We start from the raw sequence: 25,575 nt of genomic DNA on the forward strand, positions 1-25,575 counted from the left end.
CACTTCCTACACATTTTTCGATCATTTCATGTTGGTTTTAGGGCATTTCCGGGACTCTTCCTGTCTTATGGTCACTCTGTTGATTTTTGGGCATTCCCAAGTCACTTCCCTGATGATTTCGTGTCACGTTTTGTTGGTTTTGGGGCACTTACTTGTTACCTTCTGCTGATTTTGGGACATTCCCGTGTCACTTCCTATACATTTTCCAATCATTTCATGTTTGTTTTAGGTCGTTTACGGGTCACTACCTGTCTATTTGTCACTCCCTGTCGATTTTTAGGTGTTCCCAGATCACTTTCTGTTGATTTCGTGTTACGCTCTGTTTGTTTTGGGGCACTTACTTGTTACTTTTCGCTGATTTTGGGACACTTTCTAATGATTTTGGGGCATTTGCTCGTCACTTCCTGTACATTATGAGTCACTTTTAATTTTGGGGCAATTCTAGGAAGTTTTTTTTTCTGTTTTTGTCAAAAGTATTGACCACATGTGGCTGATCCCAAATCTAAAGTAGATTGATCCATTGTTACATTTGATATGCACAATTTTGAGAATAATTAAAATATTAAGAAAATACTAAATATGGTACCTTTCTGAGATACTTCACAATCTGGGATTTATGCTGCATCTGCTCGCATCAGTGAAATTAATTGTAAAGTTCATCTTGACTGTGAAGCTGCGTCACACAAAAACATAATAAACGTCTGGGTTTGTCAATGCTGTGATGCAACATCTTGGATATTAGCTAGTCATGTTTGGTGGGGGAAAATATCCTAGGCACGGTGTGCGCGTGCGCTTCAGGGAGTCTTAAGGGAGGGTTTAGCGTAAAAAGCTAACAGCCTCCCTCCCCACGGCAAGCGTGGGCCACACTGATAAGGCTGCACAATTAATAGCGCAGCCACACAAACACCCAAAGAGGAGGTGGTCGTGCTAGGGTAACACGTCAAAGGCTGCCACCAACCATGCTTTTGGTAGTTGATGTAATAGAGATGCTTTGCAAAGCAAAGCTTCCCGCATATCAAATTTCTATTTTTTTATTTTGCCCATTATTTTGGCGCAGTCCTTTTGACATTTTTTTTAATATGCCAATATGTACGTAATTTTTCCTACTGTACCGCACCACCCGATACCCCGCCTTTCACATCCCACTTTAACCACTGCCTTAAGTGCCCCAAAATCAACAGAAAATGACCCGAAATCAACAGGAAGTGATGCAAATATGCCCCAAAATCAGGAAAAACGGGAAGTGAACACGGTGACCCAGAAATACACTATGATCAACAGGAAACAATCCTAAGTGTACAGGAAGTGACCCCTGAACGCCATAAAATGTACAGGACGTGACCCACAAGTGCCCTAAACCCCCCCGCCCCCCCTTTTTTTTTTTTAACTCAAATAAATATAACAAAGGATAAAGTAATGGAGAAATTTAAAAAATTGTTGTTTTTTTATTTGCTTAGTTTTTGTTGTTGTTTTAAATAAAATTTAAATAAATAAGAGTGAGGATTTTTGCTTTGGTTTTTAACAATAAATATTAAAAAACAAAAAGAGTAGTTTTTTTAAAGAAAAATAATGAATAAAAAGTTACACCAAATAAAAGAAAAACTGAAAAAAATCTTTTTTTTTCTAAGACATAATTTAAAGCAACACTAGGTAACTTCTCAACCTTTTAAAAAATATTTTCATAACATTTGTGATACAGTGATCCCTCGTTTTTCGCGGTTAATGGGGACCAGAACCTGCCGCCATAAGTGAAAAACTGCGAAGTAGCGCCCCCGCCACTCAAAATTTTTTTTTAAAAATTTTATTTTTATGTGTGTTTAATGTATTATCGGCCCGATAATAGGAATTATGACGTCATCCCAATAATTCCAATAACATTATTATTAGGAATAATAATATGTGCTGTAATATTTTTTGAGGGGGGGGTTAGCCACACAAAGCCATACAGTTGCTAACTGTCATATGCTATTGTTTTACTATCCATTCTTCACACAGCCACTGGAAACAGAAATGTTTAATCCATCTGCAGGTGACCAGGAGATTGATTTTTGATTGAATGATGATTTTACGTTACTGTGCGGGTGTGCGCTGGTCCTCATGGGAAACGCAGTCTTCCTTAAGGCAAAATACGACAGCTTTTGTCCACCGACGTCGCTAAAATTGATCAAAGCTGAAAAGTTACCAAGTGTTGCTTTAAAAGTGTTTTTTTTTTTTTTTTTTTTTTTTTTTTTTTTTGTAAAAACAAAAAGGTTAAGAAGATAATGACTTGCTGCTAACCCCCACAGTTGAAACAGATTGGACGTCTATTGCTGTGAATGGCAGCCAATGCGTTAATTTGCCTGCTTTTGTGCCGTCATGTATAATTTCTACTGCAGGAGAATTTGCATGCCTTGGCAGTTACGTGCTAGGAGTTTCTGCTGACTTCAATGGAACTGCTTTCTCCAGGTCAAGCTCATATAACATCAGCCTATTTTCCCTGGAAAATACACAAAAATGTATCATGCTAGATTGAGACTAAAAGGAAGATATTTCTCTTAATCCTCAAATACCAGATTACCAACCCCCTTCTCTTTCCTGTCCTGCACAATGACACAACTGCGAGGCGAAGCAAGAAAGGATAAACACGGATTAAAACATTTACAAAATCAGGGCGCATCGAAATTTATCAGCTAACATTTGACCAAAACCTTCTCATACATTTTCAATGACCCCACTCATTTCCAATGGCACATTCAACTCCCATGAAAACACTTCCATTCACTCCTATTGATTTTCAACTCGGCCCTGCAAAAAAAAAAAAAAAAAAAAATCTCCAATGGTGGTCATTAATTTTGACCCCCCCCCTCAGCCCCCAAAACACTTCCTATAATGGCTCCAAAGTTAACAGGAAGTGACTGAAAAAAATACACAGAAGGTGACCTGGGAATGCCTCCAAATCATCAAAAAGTGTCCCAAAATCAACATGAAGTGACTGGAAATCCCCCAAACCAACAGAAAGTGACCCAAAACCAACAAAGTGATTGATAATGCCCTAAATTTACAGGAAATTACCGGAAAAAAAGTAGTCAAAACTAGGGTAACGGTACACAAAAATCTCGGTTCGGTATGTACCTCGGTTTTGAGGTCACGGTTCGGTTCATTTTCGGTACAGTAAGAAAACAAAAAGCAAAATATAAATTGGCTAGTTGTTTATTACACACTTTTGTGCTTTCAACAATAGGAACATTAGCCTATACAAAGCTAAAATTCTTCTCAAAAATAGAAAATACAATATTCTGAAATTCAGATATTTTGAAAAACAAAATAAAAGTAACATTGGCTAAGACTTTTTCTTTAATAAAAAATATCTGATGTGCAAAATTGAACAGTTGCAACACTGATCAGTTTCAAGTTTCTCATATTAACTTTATGACCACAGCCTCGAAAAGTAAGGGTTAGGTAAGGGCTGTCAAATGATTAAAATGTTTAATTGAGTTAATCACAGCTTAAAAATTAATCGTAATTAATCGCAATTCAAACCATCTCTAAAATATGCCATATTTTTCTGTAAATTATTTGTGGAATGGAAAGATAAGACACAAGACGGATATATACATTCATCATACTGTACATAAGTACTGTACTTGTTGATTATAACTATAAATCCACAAGATGGCATTAACATTTTCTTTCTGTTGAAGACATTTTCTCTGCAAAAACAAACACAAAACAGAGCCTTAGAACAGTAACAAAACCAGTATTATTTATAATGTGTGCAAAGTGTGTGTAGTGTACACATAAATGTGGCCCTCTTCCCTGCTCATCCTCTAGCCAGTCGCTGAGGCAAACCAACTTATTTACATTTTCTGAGAGTTGTTCCATCTATATTCTTTTTTTAATTTGAATTCCCCACCCAGAGGGCCAACCTGCTTTTCTTTTCTTCCATGTTTACATTTAACCGTTACCCACGCTACTCACTGCACTTCTGAGTGGTGCGATGGCCCTGGCCGTTTAATTGTTATCTTTTTTGAGACTGTCAGTCAGCTGGTCGTCGCGTCCGCCAGCTGGCTGCCTCCCCTCCCAACGTGACGTACTCTGATTGACGCCGGACGGGCAGACGACATCCCTGCCGCTGATGGGCCACCCAAGGAAGGCTTCAGAAACTAGCCGCTGTCTGTCATGTATCCATTGTGCAGCCCTTTGTTTACATTTGCGGCAATAACGACACTTGCTTTACAGCAGCTAAGCCGATACAAGGTAGTAGTACTGTATTAGGCCGTTGTTTGAGCTCTCATCCCAGCGTGTGTGTTGTATTGTGCCTGAGTCTTGTTAACCAAATAAAGACAGATTTAACAAAAGTTATCTGACCGCTCGTTGTTTTACAGTCAACACTCAGAGTTCGCATTTGACAGCATACGTGCCGCGTACCTCCTCTCCTCGCCAGCTGTTTGCTCGCCATTCATTCACCTGTGCATTTGATCGCTATTTTGTTACACTCCCGCTTTTTTGGTGAGGTATTTTGTGTTCATTCGTTATTGGATCGTTTTTGTTCACCACTGTAAATAAGAGCACTGCGCAGCAGTAGAGGTAAACTGCCGTTTTCGTTCAACCCGTTTTGTTTAGTGTAGAAGCCAGGGTAGTGGCTGTCTTTTTTTATTTCCTTTTTACGATCAGGGTTTGCTTAGCGGGTGGGTTTTAAGTGTAGTTTCATTTTGTTTGTTGTTTTGGCCTGGGCTTACGCTGAAGCCAGCTCCTTCTGCATTTTGTATATTTTGTTCATTGCGAGTTCGACTTGTGTGAATACAGTGCCCTCCATAATTATTGGCACCCCTGGTTAAGATGTGTTTTTTAGCTTCTAATGTTTTTTTATTCAAAAAATATGGGACAATGGGAAAAAAAGAGAAAAATCCAACCTTCAATACAAGTGCATTTATTTAGTGGGGAAAAAATCCCACATAAAGAAATAATAATTTGACATCAAATAATGTGTGTCACAATTATTAGCATTATTATTGGTGTTAATATTTTTTACAACCCCCTTTTGCCAACAAAACAGCTTTATTAAGGTCCCATATTATTTGAATAAAAAAAACTTATTAGAAGCTAAAAAAAAACACATCTTAACCAGGGGTGCCAATAATTATGGAGGGCACTGTAAATTTGTGTCCACTTGCAACTTGTGTGTGTGGCTCGTTTTATATTAGGCCCTTAGCGAGCCGTCCGTGGGGTGTAATGAACAGTGGGATTATTGGATGCATGGGCGGGCATTCCGCGCTTGCGTTAAATGCGTCAAACATTTTAACGTGATTAATTCAAAAAATTAATTACCGCCCATTAACGCACTAAATTTGACAGCACTTCACATTACGTCAGAAACTCGTTCGGTACGCCTCCGTTCCGAACTGAGCAGCCTGTACCGAAACGGTTCAATAAAAATACATGTACCGTTACACCCCTAGTCAAAACCATTCAATCCTACATATACCCCAATTTTTTATTTGTATTTATTTTTTTAACTCTGTTTCCTCCATTGGAAGACCTAACATAAACAAAAATCAACTGAAATTGACTGGGTCCTGTTAATTTCGGGGCACTTTTGATCATTTTGGGGCATTCCCATCCCATCCATTCCCATCCATTCAGAAATGACCCAAAATGTTCAAAAGTTACCCCTAAATGCCCTAAAATCATCAGGATATAACCCAGGAATGCCCCAAAATCAACAGGAAGTGACTTTTAAATGTCCCTAAATCAATAGGAAGTGACTCAAATGAAAAGTGAACCAGATGTGTTGGATGTGACCCAAAAATGCTCTAAAATCAATATTGAAGACCTGGAAATGCCCCAAAATCATCAGGACATGATTGCAAATTAGTAGGAAGTGACCCAAAATGTACAGTCGTGACTCATGTAAGTAGTGTTGCACTGATACCATTTTTTGGCCCAGATTCAGATACCGGGCTGTGCAGTATCAACAGACACCGATGCCATTCCGATACCACTCAGTTTGGGGGGAAAAAACTTAAAAAATAAAAAATATATATACTGTTGATTAAATGAACAAGCTACATACTTGGATGTGCAATCATTGCTATCATGGCTTTGTCAGGCTGCTTCTTACCTTTGTGAAACAGGAAAAAGACTAATATAAAGTGAATTCAGTAGAAATTTTTATTGCATACTTTGTATGGGTGACAAATAATAATTTAATAATAATTGATCACAGCATCCTGCCATCATACACCTCTCCCCATACACATTTTATATTTATATTAATTTAGATTTTATACTTTATAATTGCAAGTCACTTTAGAGATTTTAACTTATCCAGCACAGTAAAGGGAGATGATCCACAATTTCACAAATTCATTCAATTTCATTTTTGATGCTTGTAAAATATCTACAAGGCAACGCCTGTATGTATCGTCTTTTGTATTGTTGTTGTGTGTTTCCACTCGTGATCGGACACTAAAAGCCGAAGCCAGTTGTGTAGTTGTTTGGATGATGTGCGGACGCTAGTCGCTAGTGAACACATACTAACCGTTTGTGAATGTCATAACTGTATTAGCAGTAGGGATGGGAATCGAAACCCGATTCCAATTCCGAACCGGTTCCTAGTGTTTCGAGGCCTCGACATCACAATGAAAAAACCTTAACAATCCCTTTAACGATTCCTAAAGAAGCGTATTGCCTAGTGACGTGACGTGTCTTGTTGTCCAGACGCATCAAACTAGCATGGCGCCAAGAACCACTCGCTCCAAAGTAAAGAGGGTGAAAATGAAAGGTTACGATGGTTTAGCACGAGCATTGCAGCCCTAAACATAACAATGACAGCACGTAGGTTCAAAAGCTCGAAAGAGTGTCTTCACTTCAAGAGATAAAATTACAACAAAGCAACTTGCAGTCATTGCAGGGTGGAGATTACAGTCATATTCCCTCCCAATGCAGTTCTGTCCTCACTGAGACGCTAAGGCTCAGTCCTGGCTATACAGCTAGCTAAACTCCCAAATGACGATGCAGAAGATGTTGGTATAATTTGCTGACTTTATTCAACCATCACTTGAAGAGTGAAACTAAAAATAGAAATGAAAGAAATGAATTTCGTCCCCAATAACAAACAGGTTTGCATCAACGTAAATCAGCGCTGATTAGCTGCTAATACACTAATAACACGAACGGTTAGCATGCGTTCGCTAGCATTAGCACATCGTTCAAACCACTACACAACTGGATTTAAGTGTCCGATCGCGAGTGGAAACACACAACAACAACACAAAAGATGATACATACAGGCGTTGCCTCTGTAGATATTTTTCAAACATTAACAAAGAACGTAGGCTCGTAGCAGTGTTTCCCTCTCTCACTAACTCGCTTGGATGCGGCACTTCTTCGCGTGTAACCGCGCACTGCTTCACGTGAGCACGTTCTTCTTCGCATGAGGAAGCGCAAGGGCGCTCCCACTTGAGCGTGAAAGCACCATAAAAACTAAAAGGCATGCATTTAAATATAATGGTAAATAACACACTTTGACACAGGGGTCCCCAAACTACAGCCCTCCACATTTGGTCCGGCCCCCTGAACAATACCAGAGAGCATTTTGATTTTTTTTTTTTTCTCAATAGTGTTATTTATTTCCTGGCCTTTTTCTGTGAACTCAGAGGGTTATTTGGTCAATATCTATTTAATTCATAGTGTTATTATTATTTATTATTATTATATTATATTATATTATATTATATTATATTATTATTTTTATTTTATTTACTTTTGTTCCAGGAAGAATCTAGAAAGGGTTATTTGATTGTGGCTTTCTGAAAAACAAATTTTTACATTTAGGCACTCCTGCAATCGTCACACTTTTTCTGTTACAAACTGACCCCGGCCCACCATCAGAGAAGGGAAAAGTTATGTGGCCCTCATAAGAAAAAGTTTGGGGACACCTGCTTTAACACATATTGCCAAAGGCAGAACAATGACCTACTGTATATACCAATATATATACCAATATTTTTTATTTCTATTAGAAAAAAGTTTCAGTAAAATGTTACACATTCTTGTGTATTTGCCACTTATTGACAGAGTTAACATTGAGGCTTTGGGCCTCTTTTGACCTCGTTGTGAGTTTGTAAGGTTGTGACTTCTGATTAAACAAACTCGATGCCAATCAAAACGTTTGTTGTTCTTTTTCCCCAAAGTAGAATCGATAAGAGAATCGATAAAGAATCGAATCGTTAAGCAATATCGATAATGGAATCGGAATCGTAAAAATTGTATCAATTCCCATCCCTAATTAGTAGATCATCACAGATTTGCGTTGTTGTGAACATGTTTGTTACTGAGGACGAACTTGTTTCATTTCTATTTTTAGTTTCATCTTTCAAGTTATGACATTAGGATCAATGGCAAAATAAAGTTAAAAAAATCATACCAATCTCCTGCATCGTCATTTGGGAGTTTAGCTCGCTGTAAAGCCAGGACTGAGTCGTTGCGTCTTGGTGAGGACAGTACAGGTGCGTTCAAGTGATGCCAGTAAATGGTATCGGCGCTCTATTTGTTGGTACTCGCCGATACCAATACAACCATTTCAGGCTGGATCGGCGCCCCCTGCCGATACTGGTATCGGTATCGTTGCAACATTACCCAAAAGTGCCCTAAAATCATCAGTGTCTGACAATTTCCTAGGAAGTGATCTCTAAATGCCTCTAAATCAATAGGACGTGACCCGAATGAACAGAAGGTGACCCAAAATAAACAAAGTGAACCAAATGAGTAGGATGTGGCCCCAAAATAGCCCCAAAATCAATATTAAAAGACCTGGAAATGCCCCAAAATCATCAGGAAATGATCGCAAATTAGTAGGAAGTGACCCAAAATGTACAGTAGTGTACCTGTTGGTGCCCTAAAATCATCAGTGCCCTACAATTTAATAGGAAGTGACCTACCTATAAATGCCTCTAAGTCAATAGGATTAACAGAAAATGACCCGAATGAACAGAAGTTGTACCAAAATAAACATAAAGTGAACCAAATGAGTAGGATGTGACCCCAAAAATGCCCTAAAATCAATATGAAATGACCTGGAAATGCCCCAAAATCGTCAGGACATTATCACAAAACAGTAGAAAGTGCCCCAAAATGTACATTAGTGACCCGTAAGTGCCCTAAAATCATCAGTGTCCGACAATTTCATAGGACGTGACCTCACAATAAATGGCCGACCCAAAATCAACAGGAAGTGAATAATGAGCGTTATCCGACCAGTAAAGCAAAGCATCTCCACTCCATTTCTCTGGAAATTGCATTTTCTATTTTTACCCACCAAATTATTTAAAGTTTACTATGTGTATCTTTATCGTGATGGCCCATATTGTGAAAGAATTATTTCTGCACATGGCCCAAAGCTAGTTTGGATGCCTATTTGTTTCTTGGAAACAAACAATGGTAGGAGTGATGATTTCCATTGTTCTTAAAATAAACAGGAAAAAGGAAGCTTCACACTTATTATAAATCCATCCTTACTTGTGAAGAGGACTTGGTGCCTCTGAGTGGGAGGAGAAAAAAAATTGTTAGCCTGCCAGGGGCTTGAAAACCATTAACAAGATTAGTGAGAGCACAATGGAACGGGTCCCTCTTTTCTCTTCCCGTCCCCTTCCCTCTGATTTTGTTCGAGCTGATTTGCAAACACAATGACGACATTGTTTTTCCTGCAGCATCTCCCAAAATAATAGAAAATCTTAACTCTTTCGTCGATGGCACTAGAAATTAGGGGTGGGTACCTCCAGGGGTGAAAGTGTGAGCTATGTCTCCTTAGTCAAATAAACACATAATTCAATTTAGGCTGCAACTATTGATTACCGTAATTTTTACACTCTAAGGCGCACCTTGCCGCCACCCACTGAATTTGACACGAAAATGGCATTTGTTGATAGTTAAGACTATCCTTAATGTATTATGGGATATTTACACCAAAGAGATTAACCCGTAACACTTTGACAGCTGCATCATAAGACTGTCATAAGACCAAATAAACCACCATGAAACTTTGAACCAATTGGCTGAAAAGCTTCATTGCTTCAAGAAGCTTCATTTGGCCATCACTGTTCTCTTGGGGGAGACATTCAACCTCTGCTGCCAAAACTGTTGTCGTCCAACATGCCTGCTAGCATGCATTGGAGCACTTCAGATGTAAACAACAAATCAAAATTCATGTTCTGTGTTAATCATTTCTTCAGTTACTGTTCTAGTTTCATTAATTGCTAGTTATGGAATTTGGTAAAACTTTATTTGACAGTGGCGCCATCAGACTATCATAAGACCATCAGAATTATGACATGACAATGCCATGAGCATAAATGAATGCTTATGACAGATGTCATTTTGTGCCATCCGGCAAAGTATCTCTCTTTTAAATGGATGTAAAAGATCCGAACTGGACATAATTGGAGTTAGTGACATTCTGTAATTTGCTGGATCACAAATGACATCTGTCATAAGCATTCATTAATGCCCATGATAATGTCATGTAATTATCGCTGTCTTATGACGCCACTGTCAAATAAAGTGTTACCAATTAACAGTGTTGGGCACGTTACTTTAAAAAAGTAATTAGTTACATTACTCACTACTTCTTCCAAAAAGTAACTGAGTTAGTAACTGAATTACTCTATAGTAAAAGTAACTAGTTACCAGTATGTCAAAGAATTTGAAATTTTCTGAGCAGCATTCAAGTCAGTGGAATAGAGAAGAACAGACAGGTAGTTAACTTGTTAGGTGCTTCAGCAGATTTGAATTGCTTACCACAGATTACCACAGCTTTGCCCCGGGACATAAATTACACATTACATGCAGGTCTTTCCTTAAATTTTGACAAACTTGAAATAGTGTCTATATCTCCACCTCTTAAAGGACAATTGTTCTTCTGAATGCTCTGCCATCCCGACCCTGTGCATCTGTTTTGCGTGTGTTTGTTTGCCGCACGCGCTGTTCCGGTTTGCTTATGAAATCACCGGCTCTGATTGGCTTACCACGACACATGAATCTAACCCTCAGCCAATCACAATCACTTCCATCGCATCTCTCGAGGGGGTGCATTCAGGTAGGCTCGTTTCCCGACAATTCACGTCACCTTCAAAGCGTCTGCCGTCCTCAAGATGGAAGCAGAATTATTGCTGGCTGACAGTGGGAGATGGGAACGAGGCTAGCATCAGGTGTAGCAAACACAGAAACGTTACCAAATTTTGGAAAGCATTGTCTAATTGAATGAGCAGAAGTACGTGCGCTATTCTCGAACCTTAACGCACCCCAAGTCTTGGATGACAAATCAACAGAGCAGAGAGTCGACTCGACACGGCTGGTAGTTTCTTCAATTTATTCAGAGTAAGTAACGCACCGCTTTTGACAGTCAGTAACGGTAACGGCGTTGTAACGGCGGAAAAAGTAATTAGTTAGATTACCCCGTTACTGAAAAAATAACGCCGTTACGTAACGGCGTTATTTATAACGGCGTTATTTATAACGGCGTTACTCCCAACACTGCCAATTAACCCATATACAGTGCCTTGAAAAAGTATTCGGCCCCCTTGAACCTTGCAACCTTTCGCCACATTTCAGGCTTCAAACATAAAGATATAAAATTTTAATTTTTTGTCAAGAATCAACAACAAGTGGGACACAATCGTGAAGTGGAACAAAATTTATTGGATAATTTAAACTTTTTTAACAAATAAAAAACTGAAAAGTGGGGCGTGCAATATTATTCGGCCCCCTTGCGTTAATACTTTGTAGCGCCACCTTTTGCTCCAATTGCAGCTGCAAGTCGCTTGGGGTATGTTTCTATCAGTTTTGCACATCGAGAGACTGACATTCTTGCCCATTCTTCCTTGCAAAACAGCTCGAGCTCAGTGAGGTTGGATGGAGAGTGTTTGTGAACAGCAGTCTTCAGCTCTTTCCACAGATTCTCGATTGGATTCAGGTCTGGACTTTGACTTGGCCATTCTAACACCTGGATACGTTTATCTTTGAACCATTCCATTGTAGATTTGGCTTTATGTTTTGGATCATTGTCCTGTTGGAAGATAAATCTCCGTCCCAGTCTCAGGTCTTGTGCAGATACCAACAGGTTTTCTTCCAGAATGTTCCTGTATTTGGCTGCATCCATCTTCCCGTCAATTTTAACCATCTTCCCTGTCCCTGCTGAAGAAAAGCAGGCCCAAACCATGATGCTGCCACCACCATGTTTGACAGTGGGGATGGTGTGTTCAGGGTGATGAGCTGTGTTGCTTTTACGCCAAACATATCGTTTTGCATTGTGGCCAAAAAGTTCAATTTTGGTTTCATCTGACCAGAGCACCTTCTTCCACATGTTTGGTGTGTCTCCCAGGTGGCTTGTGGCAAACTTTAAACGAGACTTTTTATGGATATCTTTGAGAAATGGCTTTCTTCTTGCCACTCTTCCATAAAGGCCAGATTTGTGCAGTGTACGACTGATTGTTGTCCTATGGACAGACTCTCCCACCTCAGCTGTAGACCTCTGCAGTTCATCCAGAGTGATCATGGGCCTCTTGGCTGCATCTCTGATCAGTTTTCTCCTTGTTTGAGAAGAAAGTTTGGAAGGACGGCCGGGTCTTGGTAGATTTGCAGTGGTCTGATGCTCCTTCCATTTCAATATGATGGCTTGCACAGTGCTCCTTGAGATGTTTAAAGCTTGGGAAATCTTTTTGTATCCAAATCCGGCTTTAAACTTCTCCACAACAGTATCTCGGACCTGCCTGGTGTGTTCCTTGGTTTTCATAATGCTCTTTGCACTTTAAACAGAACCCTGAGACTATCACAGAGCAGGTGCATTTATACGGAGACTTGATTACACACAGGTGGATTGTATTTATCATCATCGATCATTTAGGACAACATTGGATCATTCAGAGATCCTCACTGAACTTCTGGAGTGAGTTTGCTGCACTGGAAGTAAAGGGGCCGAATAATATTGCACGCCCCACTTTTCAGTTTTTTATTTGTTAAAAAAGTTTAAATTATCCAATAAATGTTGTTCCACTTCACGATTGTGTCCCACTTGTTGTTGGTTCTTGACAAAAAAATTAAATTTCATATCTTTATGTTTGAAGCCTGAAATGTGGCGAAAGGTTGCAAGATTCAAGGGGGCTGAATACTTTTGCAAGGCACTGTAAATCAACCAAGTAAGCCTTACTGGACTATAAGCCGCAGGATTTAAAATGAGGGAAAAAAGTAGTCGTATAGTCCGAAAATTACGGTGTTTAATCAGTGATTAATCAGTTAGTTCGAATAATGCGAGTCATCGGATTAGGAAAATTTAATGTGTTGCACACGCAATTTTAGGAGATGTAAAAAAAAGGCTTGTTAAAATTGCACTTTCAAACGATTATTCAATGCGAATACAAATAAAAACTGTCGAGGGTTGTTTTTTTTTCTTTTTCAAACTATGAGGAATTGCACTTTCACACGGAGCTCCTATAGGGACATCGACAGAAATAAAATTACGAAATCTGGTGTGCACCAGAAACTATCTGGTAAGCATTAGCATTATATAGCATTTAAGCTAGCGGACTTTTGCTATGCAGGTTAGCCAATTGTTGTAAACATAAGAATTATATAGCATTTAAGACTTTTGCTATGCCAATTGCAACAATGCAACAATTGGCCAAAGTCCGCTATATAATGCTAATGTTTACCAGATCGTTTCTGGTGCGCACGAGAAACTATCTGGTGCCCGCCAGATTGCTTAAATTTATTTTATTTTTCTGTCGATGTTCCTTTAGGAGCTCTGTACTTTCATTTCACAAGAGCAGTAATTGAAATATCTTGGCTTAGCCTCAAACGGTATTAAAAAATTAATCAATGTGGATGGAAGTACAACAAAAGAACAATTATAGTAAAAATAAAAACAATTACAATGGAAGCACCTTACATCTGTAATGCAGCAATAAAAAGTTACAGAAACTATTATAACATTTTTAAAATGAAGAATATGATAAATTGTTTAAAGAATATAGAACCAAAAATTAAGGAAAGAAACCCAGGAAACACAATCTAATAAAATACTGCATGCAATACACTAATGCAAAACCATGGTGAGTCAACCAAAGTCTTCCCAAACAGAGCTATTCAAGTCATCTGGTGAAAATTCTTTTAGTTTTAATATTGCAATATACTGTATCTCGCAATCCAGTATCGTTCAGCCCCAACGGGAAGTGTCCCGTTAGTGCCCCAAAATCAACAACAATACCAAAAATTAACTAACTGCCTTGGCATTGTCTGCCACTGACGTCCGTAGATGTCCAATCTGTTTGAAGAGGGAGGGATGGCAGTGAATGAACGAACTGCCACCCTCCCAGTTCAAATGGATTGGGCATCTAATAGTCATAAACTCATTCCAGTTCAAAGCAGAAGGATGAAAATAGCTACAGTAGTTTTTCTGTTCATTAGTTGTTTTGTTCTATATCGTAGAATGATTTATGTAATTGTTGTATTAATTGTCACACTGCTACTAGAAATACCAAAGTTAATCTGTAACCTTCTGCTCCAGGTGCCTACAGACGATTCGATGGGACTGCTGGCTGAGCCCCAGGTGGCCATGTTCTGCGGGAAACTCAACATGCACGTCAACGTGCAGAGCGGCAAGTGGGAAACAGACCCCTCAGGCACCAAGAGCTGCGCCGATACAAAGGAGGGCATCCTGCAATACTGTCAGGAGGTAAGAGGCTACAAACCTGCATTTTCAACTTATTTAGAAAATATTTTTAAATGACTAAAACGGTGTCATTATTAAATTGTTAAATCTTATAACTTTTTTTAATCAAAAAAATATAATTTTATAAAAAATAAAATAGAGTATGTAGTGTTTTTCTTTTATCACAGACAATTGTTTTAGGTTGTTTTAATTTCCTGATATGTTTCGGCGAACACTTCTGCCCTTATCTGACGAAGGTGGAAGTGTTCGCCTAAACATGTCAGGTAAATAAAACAACCTAAAACAATTATCTGTGATGAAAGAAAAATTCTTATAATCTAGAAGTGAAGACAAAATGAAGTCAATACAACTAGATTATGTAGTGGTTTAGTGTTTTCATTTTTTTTCTTTTTATAAAATATATATATTTTTTAAAATAATCAATTTTTGTTTTTTTCTTTTTAAGCAACGCCTTTTCAACAAGCATATAGACCCTTGAATTGTGTATTTTCGTTGTACTTCTGCGTGGTCACAGTTCCTGGCTGGAACACACCATTTGTACCCTTGATATATATCTTGTTTATAAAGTCTTCGAAGCAGGCAATCCTTGGCTGGGTCTGATTCCCTTATTTGAGCTATTGATTGCTACCTGTCTCGGGGTTCAAAATTGAAGCTCCGTCACATTTATGATAGATAAAATCTATATAAAAAGGGTAATGTTCCTTCTGAGAGTACGCATACTTATTCTAACACCACTCACGGTGCTTAATAACTGTACGTTCTCTCCATGTCTCAACCCAAGAATGATCTAACTTCAATTGATCAAATCGTTAGCCATTCTGCAGTTTCCTCTTTCAATGTTTCAAAGTGATACATATCCATGCTTCTACATGATCCTTAGTTCATTTTTACATGTTTTTCATATTTTTACATGAGCTTGCACATGTTTTTACATCATACTTACCACGTTTTTACATATCACAAGTTTACAAAATTATCACGTTTTTACATGTTGGTTTTCACGTTTTTACATGAGTTATTACATTTTTACTGGCGTTATTAGATTTTTACATGAGTTATCACGTTTGTACATGATATTATCACGTTTTTACATTATAATTTTCATGTAAAAATGTGATCCTATCCTATTGTAAGTTCTTTGTCTTAACTAGGGATGGACGTCTTGGTTGAATTTGATCGATTGTGACAAATTATTTTTTTATTTTCAATGAAAATTTTCAATTTGTTAAAAAATAGTTTGTTTTATATATTTATTTCCAATTTTTTTCTGTAATTTATTTTACAGAAACGCTATCAATTTTATTTTGCTTAATTTTTTCATTTGAAAATTGTATTTAAAAAAAAAAATCCTAAATGTGATATGATTTTTTTTCAGTTGTCCTCGGGGCACCACCACCACCACCACTACCACAAAAAAAAAAAAAAAAAAAAAAACCTAAATGATACTGAAAAAGAAACTTCCCTAACCCTAGTCATTGGAATGAATGAAAATGCATGAAAAAGTAACCTGATTTTGAGAATCTGTCGATACAGAGTTCCGATCCGTTACTGAATTTTATTTGAACAAAAAGTACTGTTTACAGTATGTCCTCTTCCTTTTTCCAGGAATGTTATGGACTATAAAAATGATACCTATCCTAACACATTTTTACATAGTTGTCACGTTATTACATGAGTTTTCAAGTTTTTATGTTATTCAACATAATAGTATCACGTTTAGAGTTAGACCGAAATATTGTCCGGCCGATATATTGGGCTGATATTTGGAAATATAAAGTATATCTGTATCGGCCTTTTATTAATCCGACCGGCTGATATGAAAAAGTCTACTTAAAACCAGGGATACGGACCAGGTATTGTGCCATTTTTCAGTGGCTCAAAATCGGGTGAAAAGGATCGGGTTTGCAGTTAAATTAAAAAAAAAAAAAAAAAAAAAAAATTAGTTTTTCTGCTTCATGCTCGTACAACCTCACTCTCCCTCCTGCTGCTTTTCTTGGTCAACAGTGCACTGCAAGTTTTGCTTGTTAAAGTTAACGATGATTGACAGGCGTTGAAGCCTTTGTCTTGCAAGAGAAGCTTGGCAGCGCTACCCTCAAAGACGCCGAATGTGTCAATCATCGTAGCTTGTTAAACACTAGTGTGCGTATTTGACTGGACTGACTCAATGAAGCCTTTCATACAGACAAGCATTTTTCTACATTATTCTTGTTAAAAAATAATTCGCCTTATGAAGACTGCACGGTGGGAGGTTCATTGTTTGCATTATTCCATTTTTTTATGCCAATTTTTACACTTATACTTTAAATGAATATTGGCTCCAAAAATCGGTTATCGGCCCCTCTAACTACTAATAATCGGTATCTGTATTGGTCCTGAAAAACTCATATAGGTCGATCTCTAAGCATGTTTGTACATGGTAGTGTTCACGTTTGTACATGGTAGTTGTCACGTTATGCATGGTAGTTTCGCGTTTTTACCTGATAATATGGAAAACATTATACTGGTCTTTTTTTTGTGGCAGCAATACGCTTCCGTTGAGAATGTTTTGACATAAAAATAACAATGACAATAACAGTTTTGACATAAACAACGTAAACTATCAAAATACTGAATTTGACAGTCACTCTTTTGTTCTTTTTTTATTCTGAAATGTATTCATTTTGAAAGCTCAGTTTTGGAAATGTCTCGCTGTGGCTCATTTTTCTACGCTGGTTGCTATGGCTGCAGGTTTATCCCGAGCTCCAGATTACCAATGTGGTGGAGGCCAACCAGCCCGTCAGCATCCAAAACTGGTGCAAGAAGGGCCGCAAGCCGTGTCGCAGTCACGTGCACATTGTGGTGCCCTACCGCTGTTTGGGTCAGTTCATCTTTTTTTTTAGCACCGTTTCCATTGTACAGGAAGTGACCCCGGAATGTACCAAAACGTACAGGGCATGACCCACAATCAACAGGAATTAACCTTAAAGTAATTGCATTGCTTGCCATTGACAATCATAGACATGCTATTCATTGAAATCTTTAATGCTCATCTTACAGTGCCATTGACGGCGCTAAAGGTCCAATTCATGCTTTTGTAGCGCTTTATAAGCTTGTTTGGTCTTAATTGCAGTGGGAGAATTTGTGAGCGATGCCTTGCTGGTTCCTGACAAGTGCAAGTTCTTGCATCAGGAGCGCATGTACCAGTGCGAGAACCACCTGCACTGGCATACCGTGGCCAAAGAAGTGAGGATAAACAAACACGATAATTTTATCAGCTAGCATTTACAGTGTTTAAATTAAATTTCATTTGGTCCAAATAGTCCTGCACGGACCGCACCATGAACCTGCACGACTACGGAATGCTCCTCCCGTGTGGCATTGACCGTTTCCGAGGGGTGGAGTTTGTGTGCTGTCCGACGGAGGCTGAGCGCGACGCTGAGAGCGCCGAGCGGGACGCCGACGATTCTGACGTCTGGTGGGGCGGAGCAGAGACAGATTATTCCGATAACAGGTATGGAATGGGGTCACGGGACGGCGAGGTTTTCGCGAGAAACATCCCGTCACTCGGGATACCACGACGAATTGATTAATAGGTAATCGATTATTGGACAATTACAGTATATGATGGTTGATTAATCGTTTGGAGACATCATTGACCTCCAAATTCACCAAATTTTTGAGCTTTCTTAACTCATTTGCTCCCAGAAACGTATAAATACGTTCTATTTTTAAATGCTTCATTGTCCCAAAAACGTATTTAGAAGTCTTTTGCATTTTTTATTTATTTATTTATTTATTTTTATTATTTTTTTTACAAGAAGAATCTATAGCTTGCGATCTATTTGACCAAACCCATTTTAAAGCAATAAAACTGGCCACTGGAGGGCAGTAGCTCATTTTGTAAAGACCCGCAACCCGATTTAACAGCAATGATAGGCCGGGCAGCACGGTCGTAGTGCTGGCGGCAGTATGCCAGGCGGCGGACAACTGAACAAAACAACCGAGAGGACGCCTGGAATGCCAGGCGCTGGACGACGGCGCAAAACGACTGAGAATTGAAAAGCTTCCTCTTTGGAAATCGTGAGAACAAGGGAGGACAGTGGGTGAAAGCCTGTCTGGATGCCGCCAAGAGTCTATTTAATGTCGGGTGAAAGTTTGGCGAACCTCCCTTAAGCCACACTCCATCACGTTTGCTTGTAGCGTTAGCCGCTAGTGTTAGCCACAGGGCTCTTGTTTGTTTGGCTTCCTGATAACCACGTGACTCCATACGTAAGCACACTTTCTGCTTTCTTAAAGGGGAATGAACATTGCCGAGCAACCCAGAGTCAAAGCGGGATGAAAAGACTATATTTTCTTGTTTTATTAAATTACCGAATTTACCGTCATGGTCAAAATTACGTCGGTCATCGTGAAGAATTTCGGTGCCGGTAAATTTTCGGTTTACCGCCCTGCTCTATCTCTCAGTAGTCATGTGTAAACAAATTGTTACTTTGCTATCAAAAGCTCTATTTGTCTTGTTATGATTGTTTATGATATGATATTTTGTAAAAGGAAACAATTCAGATGTTTGGGATTTAACTAATGCAAAGAAATAGCTGCGTTAAAGTCAAGGTTTTGTGTAATGGGTACACGCAGGTCCGTTGTGTAGTGTGGAAACCTAGCTGCCGATTCCTTCAGTAAGGACGCTAACGGCTGTGCCGTTGGCTCGAGATTTATTGGCGCAGTGGTTAACGTCCTTGCCTGCCGAGTGGAAGCGTCGTGGCGCGGGGGTTCGCGTCCCGGCCTGGTCAGAGGTGGGCGCGGAACGCGGAGCGGCGCTGACACACCGGTTACAATGGTGCCGTGACCCGGATCGGCAGCGAAGGTTTCGGGGGGTGAGTGTAACGGGTACACGCAGGTCCGTTGTGGAGCGTGGAAACCTACCTGCCGATTCCTTCATGTAAGGACGCGAACGGCTGCGCCGTTGGCTCGAGCTTTATTGGCGCAGTGGTTACCGTCCTTGCCTGCCGAGTGGAAGCGTTGTGGCGCGTGGGTTGGCGTCCCCGCCTGGTCAGAGGTGGGAGCGGAACGCGGGGCGGCGCTGACACACCGGTTACAGATGTTTGAAATGTATGCGGTTACAAAAAGCTCATGTTCTCCGTTTTTTCATCAGAAATTGGAAAATTGCTCAAACCAAGCTATTTTCTAATGCTGATTTCTAAAGAATGGAAAAAGATATGAACTTACTTTTTTTCTGCTGAAAGAAGAGAGTCTTATCTTTCTTTTGGTGGGTTCCATGCTTATATAGCAATAGAACAGAATTTTCTGTGGGCCTTGCAAAATCAGTCAAAATCTAGAAAAACGGCCGGGAGCGAATGGCCTTAATCTGGTGAAAATGGAGTGAACGAGTTAACAGTCAATATTGTCTTAAATAATAAATTTTTATTTAGAAAAATGTTCAATATTTCTATTTTTTGATGTATTTAAAAAAAAAAAATCCAAAAATAATTTTAAATAAAGGAAAATATGTAGACATACTTTTTAATGTCAATTTTGTATTTTATCTGTATTTTATTTGTATCTTAAATAATCTGAAACAAAGAAATGTATACTAGTTTTATTTAATAAAAAAAATCTAGTTTTAATTTGTAATGAAAAAATATGTATTTTGTCCTATTTTTTTTAAATTAAATTTGGAAAATAAGAGTAAATATTGTCCTATTTTTTATTTATAAAAGGTTAAATATTTTTTAATGTTTTTAATTTTTTCAAAGATTATTTTATATGAGACTTGTCAAGATGTACTTTTTATTGTTTATTTTATTTAAAATCTTGTATACACATAAATAATTTATATGTAATTTATATTTCAAATGCTAGTGTCAGTAGAACACTACGGTGCAATGGTTTAAAATTATGCATTGCTCAGAAGGTTCCCCTATCGAAGCCAGTACATGTGAAGTTTGCCATGGACCATCTGAATGATGCAGAGGGGTCATGGGAGAAAGTAATTTGGTCAGATGAGACCAAAGTAGAACTTTTTGGTGCAAACTTTACCCGTCGTGTGTGGAAGAAAAAAAAAGGATGAGTACAATCCCAAGAACACCATCCCTACTGTGAAGTATGGGCTGGAAACCTCATGCTTTTTGGCAAAGGGGACAGGATGACTGTACTGTATAAAGCCGAGGATGAATGGTGAAATTATCGTCAGATTTTGAGCCACAACCCCCTTCCCTCAGTCAGAGACTTGACAATGAGTCGTGGCTGGGTCTTCCAACATGACAATGATCCGAAGCACACATCCAAGCTGACCAAGGAGTGTCTGCGTAAAAAGCATTTCAAGGTTCTGGAGTGGCCTAGCCAGGTTTCAGACTTCAATCCAACAGAAAATCTTTGGATGGAGCTGAAACTTCAACGACAGCCCCGAAACCTGACAGATCTAGTGAAGACTTATGTGGAGGAATGGGCCAGAATCCCTGTTTCCATACGTGAAAACTTGGTGAAGAACTACAGAAAGCGTCTGACCTTTGTAATTGCAAACGAAGGCTTCTGCACTAAAAATATTAGCTCTCATTTTCTCAGGGTTACATATACAAATGAACCCCAGTAAATTACAAATAAATGATTGAAAATCATACAATGTGAGTTGCGGATTTTTTTTTTTTTTCAGTTATGTGTGTGTATAATTGGAAATGCATCGATTATTGAAATTACAGACTTCAACTTATTTTTAAGTGGGTGAACTTGGTAAATCACAAGTTGGTGCAAATGCTTCTGCTCCTCACTGTGTATAATTTATGTAAAATATTTTTTTCCCTTTTTATTACTTTTAAATTGAATAATTCAATTATTTATTATTAAAAACAATAATTTCAAAGTAATTAAATAAAACATCGAAAATGATCTGTTTCCCTTTTTTTTTTATTAAAATCAAAATTTAAAACTATTAATAAAACAAAGATTAAAGGGGGATTAAAATATTCTGTCTTTTGCAGTCCTTTATGAAACCATATGTTTACCATCATAATCCATTCAAAACGAGATTTCCAAACATCTGCTCTTGCAAATGTCGCCATTTCAACACGTGTCGGTCTAAAAATAACGTTTTACTTGGGTTCTTGCTTTCCTAATCTTCGATTTTCATGGCCTTCTTCCCGTACCGCCGCTCCCCAGTATGGTACGAGAGCCAGAGCCAACGGAGCAGCAAGAGGAAACCAAGCAATCTGTGGCGCAGGAGGAAGAGGACAAGGAAGAAGATGTGCTGGACAACGACAGAGATGGCGACGGAGATGAGGACGAGGAGGATGAAGAGGCGGAGGATGAAGAAGACATGGCCGACGCGCTCGAAGACGACGACGACGACGAGCCGGCCGCCAATGTTGCCATGACGACCACCACTACCACCACCACCGAGTCAGTGGAGGAGGTCGTGAGGGGTGAGTAAGCCGCCACTCATACAGTATCAAATAAATTGACCGTGTTGATCATCAATTAATCGTTCAAAGACATTTTTCACCCAAAAAGGTCTCAGTTCTTTTTTGAGCCTCATGATAGTAAATATTCTTTAATGGATTAATTATTCTTCAATGGATTATTATTTTTTTATTATACATTCTGATTCTCATTTTTTTTAAGTTATTGATTTACTTCCAACCCCCCCCCCCACAGTATTTTTTGAGTTTCAAAGTGATATGTCACACAGCCAAAACAATATAACAAAAATCCCCGCAATAACACCCCTACAATGATTAACCTCCAGCTCCACAATGTTTTTATTCTTTAATTCTTGCTTTAACCAATCCATAAGTGTAGACAAAATGAACTCAATACAACTCATTAGCAAATTCCCGTTCCAAATTCTTCTCATTTTGACAGCATGTTTCATAAACAGGTCAAAATTTGAGACCACGCTGCCCATTGGTCTGTTGTAGTCCCTCATACCAAGTGAGAATCAACCATCCACTGAGCAAACCAGCTATTCTTCCCATCAGATCGAGGACTAGCATTTGAAAGAAATGGATTAAGCCTGTAGATTTGGAGCAAACCAGTGCACTTGGTCTGAAAGCCACTATGCCTTAATCAGCGTACGAAAATAGGGCTTTGCGTTTCTTTACCTTCGCCGAACTCCTTAGACTTAAGCCTGAGTTATGCTCCTGCGTTGTGGTGACGGCAAAGTGACTACGGCGTCAATAAGTATTCGATCGTTCTGCGGTGAGGGAACACGTTGCTCTGTAATTCACCGCCAAGCCACTAGAGGGGTGTGGCATTGTGTTTGTACGGTTTGGGGGCACACTTGTCGACTTCCTCTAGTTTAACAGAGAAAAAATAAATAAACAATGCAAGATGGAACACTTGAATGTGGATCTTCAGCTCATCAACATTGAATAAATGTTGATCATACAAATGTTGAGGCGCAGGCGACGCGGACGACCGTTTCGAGCCGGTCTGTCCAACTTTTGATGCCGTACAGAGAGTTCTAGCCTCGGTTAGAAACCAGCAAGCTGTGGTGGCTAGCTTCAAACTGGCGTCGAGCACTGCGTCCAGCGTTTTGTCCGAGGTCCGCAAAGCGCTCCCGCCCGATTTGTTGGCCGTGTCCTACAACCAACCAGTGGGAGGCCATGGCAGATTTCTGGCAGCTATGAAACTTCCCAAACTGCATAGGAAGCGTTGATGTTAACGTTATCATAAAAGCCCAGAGGCACTCTCAATCAATGATGATGTATTGAGTGTGAACTGTCTGTTGTTGAAAATCAAACATCAAAACAACTAGTATTTTGACACCAAACCTGTGCGTTATTCTTCATATACTTGAAGTGTGACATGTAAATAAGTCACTCACAGCAAACATATGTATACAATAAATTATGAAGTGCACCAACCAAAAATAAAACATAAAGTGATAAAAAGCTGACAGTTTTTGGCCGACTGGGTCACCACTTCGTGTGGCCATTCGATTCCAAACACACACATACTTGTCTCGGTGGTTTTTCCATGTTTTTAATTCAATCGCTGGCTGACCTCCAGCCCCGTATTTTCAGCAATCTCCTCCCACGAATTGCTTGCCATTTGGCAATCTTCATAATGTCTTGACGAGACATTGTAGGAGTTGTCGTACTTGCTCTTCAATGCTCTCGTCGGCTTGGCCTGTAGCAAAATCATGTTTGACAATGGCGGTGATTTCGAGCTGAACCGGAAACAACAGTCGGAGCAGACCAATCACAGTCCATTTCCGCCACGTCATATGCGTCGACGTGACGCATATGACGTGGCGGATGGGGGTGCAAGTCAGGCTACAGCGGAGGGTTGGCTCCTGGCTAGACTGAAAGACATTGTCTCCTTCATAATTAATGTGTACTTCCCCTGCTGGTTCCAAGTAAAGGTCAACAACAGCTGGGTGGATGGTCCAAGGAATGTCCTGTTTGAGCTATCCTGCCTCCGCACCCAGCCCAAGGTTGTGCAGTTGACCGTCATGCCGACTGTCCAGTCCTCTGCATGGTTTGCTCACTCTGAGGCAATCCTGGTGACCAATTCATGCCCCCTCTGTTCAGGGCGAAGTTTTCCAGAGCAGTCCAGGCCACCTGGATTTTCCGTTCTATGGACTTGTCTGTTATGGTGACCGGGGGACTGAATTGAGCATTTGCCCTCTGCCAACAGCCCACCAACTCCACCCTGACATCCTTGACCAGCTGGTTGATGCTGTAGTTCCTCCTATCCACCCCATCCTCCAACAGCCTCTTTTCCTGCAGGTAGATGCCATGCCTCCCCGGAGGGTAGGGAGCTCAGTTTGTATCATCGGTTCTCCTGGACCTGTCACATCAGCCAGACTAGTACCAGCCTCATGCCTGGTCTTGGGACCCATCTCAATAGGAGTTATCAATAAAAAGGTTCAACAGTTCAATTCAAATATGTTTGGGTACAAAGTGTTCTCTTAATGATCTGTGATGGCCGGCAGCATGTCTTGGCATGTTAGAAAAGTTTTATTGGAAACTAAATTAGTTTAATTTTTAAAAGGACCATTTTTTTAATTTTTAAAGGGACCATTTTCAACTGTAGTAAATATCTGGTTTTACATGGAGATGATAAATATTGCATAAAAAATTACATATCTGAAAAAACAGGGTTTAGGCGGAAATGGTCAAAAAATGCAAAAACGCCCAAAATATACTGTTTTTTTTTTTTCAATCAAAAAAGGGGGTAGGTAAATAAAGTCAAAACTATTTTTTTGCTTTTGATTATGATCAAGTCTATCATAAGACAACTTGAAAACATAGGGCCCCCTCTCATTTCTCAACTTTTTATTTCTTGACACACCCTACTGTGTATTTTATATACAGTACTCTCTAATTTCCTTCGTCCTCCATGAATTTAGATGATTATCTTTACTGAGCAGGCAACGATGACAGGTTTCCATATGTGCTCTCAAAGATGTGTGCCAGTCCAGCGCAGAGACCGGTCCGTGCCGGGCCATGCTGCCCCGCTGGTACTTTGACCGGCGGCACGGCCGCTGCGCTCAGTTTATCTACGGCGGCTGTGGAGGCAACAGGAATAACTTTGCATCCGAGGAATACTGCCTGTCGGTCTGCAGGAGCGTCAGTAAGTTCCGCGAGCAGAGGAGCGGCTACCGGACTGATGCTCGTTTGACGCTAACCCTGCTGCAAGATGCTAACCGCTTCTAAACTCTAAACTTTTCCACCTTTGTTCCTAGCTAACATTTGAACTTTTCTCCACCCTTGCAGTCATCTTATGCTGCTGTGGTTTATTTGAAGGTTGGTGTAGGGCTGGGTGACTTTAATCACAAAATTAAAAAAAGATTTCATTGATCAAACGTGGTGAAAATGCAGTCGGGTTTTAGCTAGCTAATGGTCCCCCAAAAAGTCCAATGTTGCAGTTCATTACACACCAGGTAAAGTCGG

At 39.5% G+C, this 25,575-nt stretch overlaps 2 protein-coding genes across 3 annotated transcripts in view; both read left to right on the forward strand.

Annotated features, from left to right (window-relative positions):
* Window positions 1-25,575, forward strand: part of appa (amyloid beta (A4) precursor protein a) — a 60,412-nt gene that overhangs the window by 12,945 nt on the left and 21,892 nt on the right. The window contains exons 2-7 of one of the 2 annotated variants that reach the window (XM_057821989.1): window positions 14,540-14,707; window positions 17,432-17,561; window positions 17,814-17,926; window positions 18,004-18,194; window positions 21,836-22,098; window positions 25,088-25,255. In XM_057821989.1, the coding sequence (XP_057677972.1) occupies window positions 14,540-14,707; window positions 17,432-17,561; window positions 17,814-17,926; window positions 18,004-18,194; window positions 21,836-22,098; window positions 25,088-25,255 (1,033 nt within the window). The remainder of the gene's footprint in view (window positions 1-14,539; window positions 14,708-17,431; window positions 17,562-17,813; window positions 17,927-18,003; window positions 18,195-21,835; window positions 22,099-25,087; window positions 25,256-25,575) is intronic. The other variant, XM_057821996.1, reaches the window with a different exon arrangement.
* Window positions 22,107-25,081, forward strand: LOC130907198 (uncharacterized). The gene is made up of 2 exons (XM_057822008.1): window positions 22,107-24,113; window positions 24,211-25,081. The coding sequence occupies exons 1-2, from the start codon at window positions 23,820-23,822 to the stop codon at window positions 24,592-24,594; spliced, it is 678 nt and encodes a 225-aa protein (XP_057677991.1). The 5' UTR covers window positions 22,107-23,819; the 3' UTR covers window positions 24,595-25,081.

The sequence above is a fragment of the Corythoichthys intestinalis genome, chromosome 2, assembly GCF_030265065.1.
Source record: "Corythoichthys intestinalis isolate RoL2023-P3 chromosome 2, ASM3026506v1, whole genome shotgun sequence".
Lineage (NCBI taxonomy): Eukaryota > Metazoa > Chordata > Actinopteri > Syngnathiformes > Syngnathidae > Corythoichthys > Corythoichthys intestinalis.

What these genes read in the sequence shown, in the direction of transcription:
- LOC130907198 (XM_057822008.1), top strand. Translation starts at nt 23,820, where the DNA reads ATGTTTGACAATGGCGGTGATTTCGAGCTGAACCGGAAACAACAGTCG. An exon ending in GCCTCCGCACCCAGCCCAAG is followed by an intron (nt 24,114 to 24,210) that starts GTTGTGCAGTTG and finishes CCCTCTGTTCAG; the next exon opens with GGCGAAGTTTTCCAGAGCAG.